The sequence below is a fragment of the Triticum urartu genome, chromosome 1, assembly GCF_003073215.2.
Source record: "Triticum urartu cultivar G1812 chromosome 1, Tu2.1, whole genome shotgun sequence".
Lineage (NCBI taxonomy): Eukaryota > Viridiplantae > Streptophyta > Magnoliopsida > Poales > Poaceae > Triticum > Triticum urartu.
In genome coordinates, this window is record NC_053022.1 from 103,273,542 (window position 1) to 103,283,812 (window position 10,271).

Here is a 10,271-nt window from a genome sequence, read left to right on the forward strand (position 1 = left end):
AACCCTTCTTTGATTAAAAAAAACTACTACCTCTGTTCTGGTTTACTAGTCCCCATCGTTTTTTGGGTCAAAGTTTGTCCACAAATTTTACTTGTAAAATGTGAATGGAAAACAAGATTTTGTTATATGCAAACAAAAAGTACTGGAGGGAGTGATTGCTCTGACACGAACGCGACCTCTCATAGCGCAGGCATTGAACCGGCGCGCGGCCAAGAGGGCCCCACTTGATGTAGGCCCGGCTGAACACGCCTCCTCGCCGCATGCAGCCGGCTTTAGACTACCACGCCTGCCTTCATTGATCCGCGCGTGTGCCGGCAACATGTCCTTCCGCGAGCCGGCCAGCATTTTAGAAGACAAAAGGTGACCAAAATATAATTAATTATGCATGGTCTTGACTTGTTGTGCTCACACTGGTAGCGGGAACTAGAGGTTTTTCTTTATTCATAACTCTCCTCAATTTTTTTGGCTTTGAAGTGAGTCATGGTTGTGGACATTATGTATGAATGTGGAGATATCTGTGAACATAAGTTTGATGTGGAAGTTGAACTTGGAATGTCGGGCTTGCGCGTGAACTATACCATGTCCAATGCTTCGTCTGTTATTGTTTGGAAAGTAATTGTTGTTATTACATGACCCGAAAAAAAATATTTTGTTCCACATCAGTAGATGCACGGACATCACAACAGGCATGCTGACTGGATAAACATTTGAACCTAGCTACTATGATGGAAATTTTGTATTGACAACAGTTTTAGATAGCAGGAGACGCCTAGCCTGCTCTGCCTCTGCTAGCTTATTTCTGGCTTCTTCCATCTCTTCTTTGGCATGGGTGAAGAGAGCATCTGATTGCTCTTTTCACTTCTTTAGGAACTCAGCTACATTCTCAAGGGTTGCTGCACGCTTTCTTTCAGCCTTTACTAGAGCCACGAGGACACGAACAGCTGACGACTCCACCTGGCTTGTGTGTAATCCAGCATCATCTCGGAATTTGCACCTTGTGTCTAATCCAGCATCATTAGGGAACTGGCACCTTGTGTGTAATCCAGCCTCATTCTGGAAACATGATCTCGAGGGTGACCATACTTCCCTCCTCACAGGAACTGCATCCTGACATGAAGTTACTTCTTTTTTAGATAATTACTCAGAGCAACCTAGATCCATTTAGTAGAAGCCAGATGAACAGAACTGGGAGAAGTGAATTCAAAAGGAAAAATATAAAAACAAACTACAAGGTGAGAACACCCACTTCCTACATCAAGCTAAAAACGAAAGCATTAGGACGATTAAGACTCTTCTTATGACACATCGAAGAACATGAGGCTTAAGAGAAACAAAAACTACAACATATACACATTGAAGAACACGAGGCTAAACGAAAGTAATTGAAAGGGTGTTACTTACCAAAGCTTGTTTTACAGGTTCGGTGCAGCTCCTCTTTAACTTTCCACGGTCCTTAAAGATGTCCCCAGTATCCCGTGTTTGGTCATCATTGCTCCTCTGCATGTTCGCACTCGTGGTTTTAAAATCTCAACATGGCAAGACAAATATACTACTAGTAATACTCGTGCATCTTGTGGGCAACATTAAAGCACTCGTCTGCCATGTTAGAGCATCTCCAACAGAATCGCAACGCGCAGCGCTTTAAAAAAGTGTTTACAGTGCTGGGATCGAGAAGTAGAGATAGGGAGTAAAGGATAGTTCTCAACATAGATAGATAAAAAAAGATTATTCAACTACTCCTCGTCGTCCGACTCCTCCTCGGTGATGTCCTCCTCCAACGTGTGACTGTAGGTGTGAAGATACCGATCGTCGTCTGATTCCCAGGGCGATGCTGCTCCTAGGCTCATGTTGAATTGAGCGTCCGCTTTTCGCCTACGCTTGTCCTCGCGATAGGCGGCTCGCTCCGCTCTCCTCTTAACCCTCTCTGCCCTCCTTTGCTCCTACAACTCGCGCTCGTTGATGATGTCCTACGGGAAGCGTTGGCGCCACAGCGCCATGGCTTCCTCGTCCATCTCGGCGATGCCGAGACGGTGCTCCCGCCTTCGGTTGTCGCGATGATCCTCGTCGGTGATAAGCCGCGGTAGAGGCGCGAGCTCCTGTGCCCGCTCCCGCGTCGGCACGTTGGGGAAGTTCAATGTTCTATGAGGCCACCGGAGGCGCCACGCCATCGCGTCGTACGCGCGGGCGGCCTCGTTGGCGGTTTCGAAATTGCCGAGGCCGAGGCGCATCCCGCGGAACCGGATCTCAGCGGAGAAGCTGCCAGAGGGGCGCGCGTGGACGCCGCGGTATCCCCATGTTTCCCGGCGACGCGGCGGCATGGTGGCGCGGCAGCGGCAAGGCAAGAAAGAGCGGGGAGAGAGCAGTGGCGAGGTACGGAGCGGGGAGAGAGTGGTGGCAAGGCATAGAGCGGTGGGAGGGCGTTTGATTTTTAAAGCGCGCCAGACGCCGCGCGCCAAAACTAGCGCACGCCCGGCCGCTTTTTCCCGCGCGCGCGCCATCCTTTCTCAACGTCTCTGCTATCTCTACTCTCTTCTCTACTGCTATATTTATTTTATATTTAATATTTATCTCTACTTCTCTACTCTCTATTTTTTTCTCTACTTTTTCCCTACTCTTATAAAAACAGAGTTGGTGATGATGGTGTTCCTTCCATCCTGCAATATAGGCCATCCGATTTATATCCGGCGGATCGGAAGGAAACTGTGGCAATTTTGCAAAAAGATACCCACACCCCTCTCCGCATTTGCAAATAAGGCATTCCCTCGTTCATCCTTTTCTCCCACAAGATAAACTACTCATACAAATGCATCTTGATGCATGCAACGCATGGGCATCTTGCTAGTTCTAAAAAACTATCCATCATTTGCCACACTACTGGTTGTAGATGAAATACCTACCCAAGCACAATGCGATACAGGAGCGACGCATAATTACAAGCTGATATTCTGTTGGACAATGGAGGCTATAACCAGTTACTTTTATGGGAACAATAGCACCCAGGAAATTTGAAGGGTAGGTATGAACAAAATTGGAACTGCACATGTACTGCTAAGTCATTCAATACACACATTACCAATCGAGGAGGAGAATGATGGTCGCAGCGGCCTCTGTGAGTCATGGTCGGCAACGGGAGTCAGTTCATTATCCACGACGGTGGTGCTTCTGCGCTTGGCGTCGGCTTCCGGGAAGCAGATCCGAGACCATGGAAGACGGTGTCGGGGAAGAACCTCCATGTACGATGACGACGGTGGACCGGCTCAAGTGCGGTGTACGAGGTCATCGATGAGGCAGATGTGCTGTAGTGGACGAGTGTGCCGATGTATAAGGGGAGGAGCACGAAGGCTGCGGTGCCGTGGAGAAGTCTATTTTGCGGTGGGATAGAAAATGGGGAGTATTCAGGTGTACTACTTTGGGTGCCGGGGTGGGGTTGGCTGGGTAGGGTGAACCTGAAGTTACAAAAACAGCCCCCTACCAACCGTCATCCGTAGGTCTGTTCCGAAGCCTATTATGGTAACTTCCCACTGCTCAAATTAGGGTCGCGGGAGATTTTCCCGCCGACCTCAAAATTTTGTGACACTGAACTCCCCGTGTGGCGTGTTGGGTGATTCGGCTAAGCAACTAGCGAGTAGTACTAGTAAACTCTGCATATTAGGTTTGACCGAAGTCAAACTTCCTAAAGTTTGACCAAGTTTATAGAAAAATATAAACATTTACCATAACAGATATGTATGATGTGAAAGTACATTCAATAATGAATCTAATGGTATTTATTTGTTATTGTATATGTTAATATTTTTTGTTATAAACTTTCTGAGAGTTTACAAAACTTGACTTTGACCAATGCTAATACGTAGACTTAAATAAAAACGGAGGGTATACACATTTGTTTTCTTAGTATGTAGTGAATTAATCATTTGTTGAAATTGTGGAATAAATATATTAGGCTACTGACTTCGAATGTAATGGTCTATACACTTCAATAGTTACAATCATTGTCGAATTCCAAGATGTATACGAGGTCTATAGTACTTCACAACATGCTCAAACTCGCATAATCCCAGTCAAATGACAATCAAAATGCATTTCATAGTTATTACTTTGTAGGATGCAACAAAACCAACAATAACTCTACATCAACCATTATAAAATAAATATTTTGAACATATCCCAATGTGTGAATGAAACATGCAGAGAGAGCTTGCGAAGATGGAGCAGATAGGGCGGGAAAGATTGTATGTATGTGGACGAGAGAGTAGGGGACAAACCTAACGAAACAGAAAGAGGGAGATAGAGAGAGAAAGAGAGAGGAAGAAGTTAGGTCTGTGAGAAAGATGGAGACATGTAATATACGTGAGATGTGTGTGCATCCGGTCTCTGTACACGTGGAAGGAGAAGATACAACAGGTTTGATGAGAGAGCTGGAAAAACATGGACGAGAGGGGAAGGATCACGTGGGTTGAGGGGTTGATAAACTTGTGCGTGGGAGAGAGGGATTGGTAATTTTGTGCGAGAGAGAGAGGGTGGGGGAGGAGTCAGTCAGCCATCGTCACATCATCCTGCTTCCAAATGGCCCCGCATTCTCTAGCGCAGTGTGGTCGCCGTCTTCGATCTCCTCAATGTCCTCTTTGAAGATTGAGGTGTTGTGCATGCTGGGGTACGAAGAAGCACAAGCGAGAGTGGTCGCCATATAACCTTGGATGGGGATGAATTGTGTGCTCGGGGGAGGGGGTGTGTGTGTGATGTGTGCTGTCTGTGTTTGTGTGTGTGTGTGTCAGATATTGAGAGAAAACAAACCTAAGGAGAGAAATGTGTGTGTATGTGACGGAAAGCTACTTGCTAAACAGGGTATTCACAAAGAGATTGTGCGTGCGAGATAGAGAGCGATGTGCGGGCCTTGAGGTGGGCAGGGGCCGGGTGAGGGTAGATGGTTGTTGTGTTACGGATGCTCCTCTCTCTCTCACACACACACACGCACACACACACACAAGTAAAATAGAAGACCATTCTCTCATGTATACACAATGTATCGGCATCTGTCTATGTATCACTCATGCATGATCATTTGCACATTCACACCTCTCTATGTCTCTATCACATGCACACCGTATCCACATTGCCCTTCCGCCACAACACACATATGGACACATACACACGTTCTCTCTCAGTCACACACACAGGGGGCTGTTTGGTTTAAGACTAGGTTTGCCTAAGGTTGCCACACCTAAGGTTAGGAAAGTTTGACCAACTTAGGTGGGTGTTTGGTTCAAGCCACACCTTAGGCAAGCCACATTAGGGTCCCACATTACATACACTCAAAAAGTGTGGCAAGATTCCCTTAGGCTTGCCAACTTGTGGCTCTCATTTTGAAAAACTAACCTTAGGCAAGTGTGGCAACATTATCTCTATGACAAGTGGGCCATAGGGACAATAAAGTGTGGCAAGCCAAAGTGTGGCAAAAACCAAAAACATGCCAACTAAATTGTGGCTGCCAAATTTTGGCTTGGAAAATGGTGGCTAGGGACCAAATAGCCCCTAAATCAGTATTAAAAAAACTAGGGCGCACCTAAAATGTCCAAATCCAAATAAACACGAACTGGAGCTAAATTCAAATATATGGAAATATTGTAGCATCAAGAACTTCTCCCAGAAAAAAAAAGTTGAGTAATATTCAGGGATTGTTTTCACACACACAAAAAGGTTCGTTGGATGTCCTTCGAGCACGACACGGTGACGCGCCGTTCGATCGACCGCGCGGCCGCGGTTCACGCGCTTTGACAGGATTCCGTATCGTGGATGTGGTAACTAATAAAAGCGCTGCCTAAGTCTAATGTTTACGTGTACTAGTACGGTTTTCTTTTAAGTTTAACCAACCCTATATAAAACTAAACTAAGCTCCCATACGTGCACCCATCAATATGCCGCCGCCGTTGCGCATGCCGGCGCCTGCCTGCTCCGACCAACAATTTCTCGCCCATCACCGCTGTGTCGCCGCCAAGCCGAAGGCTCGCCCGCTCACGTTGTCTGCAGTCCCTCCTCGCGATGCCGCCACGCTGCCAAGCACGCGAGCAGCTAGTGGAGTCGCGTCTATGCACGCAGCGTACGAAGAGGAGGACGAGCGCGTGCTCTAGCACGCCGGTGAGGAGGAACTAGCGTGTCATTGTCGAATCCGCCCACGCGGACACTACGAAAAAATACACTTCTGTGATGATACGTGTTTGTCACAGTAGGTCGCTTTTTTGTCATGCATGTACATCCATGACATATTTATGACAGAATCAAGATAGTCAAACCTGTGCTGTCGTAGAAGTGTTCCATCACATTACCAAAATTATCATCACGGAAGTGTCCACTTCCATGACGATAAATCGCGTGTCACAGAAGTGCTTTCGTCAAGGGTGACCGACACGTGGCATCCACTGTAACGGAACGCCGTTAAGCTATCGGGTCGGGTTTTGGATCCGATAACCCGTTAACAGCCCCGACCAATGGGAAATTTCCACGTGTAAAATTCTTATTGGCCAGACGAAACACGTGTCAGCTCGTCAGTGGGTCAGATAGGCGCCTATGATACGTCGACACGTGGCACGGCCCAACAGAGGCCCATTCATGTGAAAAGGCCGGCCCGTTTGACTTGGTCAAATGCTGGCGGGCCGGCCCATGGAAAGCCTGTTAATGGCCTGTTCGCATATAGCCCATTTACAGCCCGCTAACCCAAGGCCCGTTACGCCCTATCCAAATTAGGCCCAGTAGCGTCATCTGGGCCATCCAATATGATTCCAGCCCGTTTTCACTTCTGGCCCATGTATGGCCCATGACGTCTTTCGGCCCATATGAGGCCCTATGTAACTCTTGGCATATTAACGGCCTGTGGTGAAACTGGCCCGTAATGAACAGTGTATCACTTTACACCCATTAACGGCCCGTGGTGAAACTGGCCCGTAATGAACAGTGTATCACTTTATACCCATTAACGTCCCGTTATTCCGTTGGGCCGTTTCCATCCCATGTTATCTTTCGGCCTTCTCAGAGCCCATTTATTCTTGGGCTCATTTCCAGCATTCTTTTACTTACGACCCGTTACTGTCATTTTCTGCTTGTGGGACAAATTCAGCCCGTGGTTACAGTCGGCCCGTTTGTGGTCCGTTAATACGTTGGGCCGTTTTCATAGCGTCATCAAATACGGCCTATTAACGATGGCCCGTTACGGTCGGCCCATGAACGGACGATTCCAACTCTAGACCATTTACGGCCATAATGCGGCCTGTTATTGGCCCATGTTTGGCCAATCAATCATACAGCCCGTATAAGGCCCATTGATGATACGGCCCGTAGAAGGCCTACTGTTTCTACGGCTCGTAAAAGGCCCACTGTTTCTACGGCCCGTAGGAGGCCCAGTGTCACTACAGTAAATATTAGCCCATGGTTATTGTGGCCTAGTTTTAAAAAATAGGTTATTGCAGCCACTAGTTAACCGCGGAAAAAGAACTGCAATGACTACAAGCAAACAAATAAACAAGACAACAAGGAAATAAATAAGCAAGCAACTAATGCTAGGCTATCACGGCTATTACACATATTACATCCACTGGGCATCAAAGTTCGCCACCAGTGCAAATATAGGGAACAAAGCAGCATATCATATACACTGGCCGTCAAAATTGGCCACGAGTGCAAATAAACGCGGCAGCAAAACAAGAGCATAACTGAAACAACTTCAGAAGAGCTCAAGAAACGTTATCCTGGGTATCTGGCAATAAGCTTAGCAAGCTGATTAGCTTTGTCCTGTTTGGCGCTAAAATCTTCCAACGCTTGCTGTTGCACCAGAAAGTATGCATCTGAATGCTCCAGGGACTTCCGCAGTCCTTCCGCTTCTTGTCGCAGCATAGCCGATCGATGTCTTTCAGCTTGTAGTTGAGACTCAAGAAACCGAACTAATTCAGACAGTGAGTTTGAATAGCTTGTGCAAGCGGTAGTGGCCAGTAACTCCAACAATAAACCAAGATAGGATGTGTCACTATCCTGAACCTTATCTGCGTTACTTCCTTTACCGTTGCTTAATAAGGCACTCTTCCGCAATATTCTGTCAGCATTCTAAAAGAAGAAACAAGCAGACACATAACAAGTTTAGCATGTACTACTATATGAAACTCATTTCGGTGAACCAGTTCATTAGTAAGGTGGACAGGATTAAACTACCAAGTCTTCTATTGCCAAGTACTAGTACATAATAAAAGCATCAAACAAACATATATCTATGTCCTATGGTAGTCATGGAATCTTAAATTAGAACAGTTGTTCTTCAGGTTTAGGCACTTGTTCTACATGAACAGAGTACAGTAAAACACAAGAATATAATACTTAAAAATAGAAAATGAGCTCATAGACCTTACCACATTCTTGGTTCGGGACCAGTACAGAACAAGGCATTCCCAGTCATCGTCCAGTAAATGTGTCTCAGGAGAACGTAAGGGAATTTGATGAGTTTCTTTGCCGGTGAAGTACATTTTCTTCAGGTAATTCCGATACTACCACCAAGCATTCTTGAAGATAGCAGAGGTATTAGCACAGGTTACCTCATCCTGAGTTTCCAAATTGGTCCTTCTCTATAGAGAAAAATGGGAAAATTTGTTGTATTATAACCATCATGGAGGTAGGATGTATGTGACGAAGCAAAGTAATTGCCACAAATAACATTACTTACACATAACTCCTGGACAAACACCTGCAACTGGCCTTTTCCTTCATCTTTAGTATAATATTTCATAGATGGGAAGATACGCACATACGATTTAACAACATCAAATGTGATAGATGCTAAACTACGACTAGCTGGTTGTGCTTCCTCCACGGGAATAGGCGTACTAACTGGTGGAGTTGGGGTTCGCCGTGATAGTACTGGCCCTTTGGGCATTGGATCTGCCTAACTAACTGCTCTTGTTTGGGAGCTCTGTGGTGGAGATGGTGATGTGTCAACAGGAACTGGGTTACTATCGGCTGGGGTTGGGGTTAGATTGGGTGAAGCTGGTTCTCTGTCCATCGTAGTAGGGGTACAATCTGCGAGAGTTTGGGTTATGTGTGGTAGGGCTGGTTCTTGTGCATGTACAACCGGAGTGCTATCTCCACCAAGAGGTAGCACTGTTTTATTTGAAGACCGTGTTTTTAGTCCGCTAGATACTGGCATCACCCGCTCCAATTCAAATGGCTGATAAACAGGAAACATAGTTGAATGTACAAACATTGTATGAGAGACAGATGCAATAGATAGTGTGGAAAAAGAGGGCATGAAATAGTTGACATGTATATTGTTTAACTAAAACGGATAGCATGACATAATTTCACATATATGATGTCTATCTAAACTGGGTAGCATAGCATAACATAATTCAAAGATATGATGAATAACTAAACAGGATCGCATGACATAATTCACCTACGTGTTATCTAAGTAATCAGGATCACATCATTTAATTCTCATATGTGATTTATATGCTAAACAGAGGGCATTCGATATGATGTCTGAACAAAGAACATGGTGTTGAATATTGTGTATATGATGTCTAAATTATGCGATGCAAGACACTGTATGCATGATATGAACAGTATAACCATGCCAAGTTAGAGCATACACCTCAGTGGGGGAATAGGACTGGTCATCTGTCTCTGAATCCATCTCTGAGGAGCTATCGGGACCCAACAAGAGATCTGCTTCGACAGGTAGCACTGTCTGTTCTGAAGGCCTTGTTTTCACTCCATATTTTTCCATCTCCCACCCAAATGGCTGATTCACAGGAAGAGTAGTTTAATGTACAAACATTGTCGACAAATGGAAATGTAGTGAAGAAAAGGAAGGGCAAGATATCATTCAAATATATGATGCCTGGTTAAACAGGATGGCATTACACATTTCACATATATTATGGCTGGCTAAAAGACATGAGACTGCATAATTCCCATATATGATATAGAAACTAAACAGGTGGCATTATAGAACATGTCTAAACTAAGCAGATGACATATATGATGTCAAAATTAGGCACTGCAAGGCAACATATCCATGATATGACTAACATCATCATGCCAAGATAGAGCAAACACCTTGGGGGGGTAAATAGGAGTGGTCAGCGGCGCCCGAATCCGCCTCAGAACAGATATCTTCCTCTGGATTACAATCTGGAGAGGGATGGGGAGGGTTTGCCATTGAACCCACCATGGAGTGATGTCTGCATGACATTGTATTGCCGCGTAAAACACTTCTCTTTTTCTCTACATGT

At 45.5% G+C, this 10,271-nt stretch overlaps 1 protein-coding gene across 1 annotated transcript; it reads right to left on the minus strand.

Annotated features, from left to right (window-relative positions):
* Positions 1 to 1,733: 1,733 nt before the first annotated feature.
* On the minus strand, positions 1,734 to 2,318 carry LOC125532752 (ethylene-responsive transcription factor 9-like). Its single transcript, XM_048696685.1, is given in 1 exon segment — positions 1,734 to 2,318. A coding segment is annotated over 1 exon segment (585 nt).
* Between the last annotated feature and the right edge of the window lie 7,953 nt (positions 2,319 to 10,271).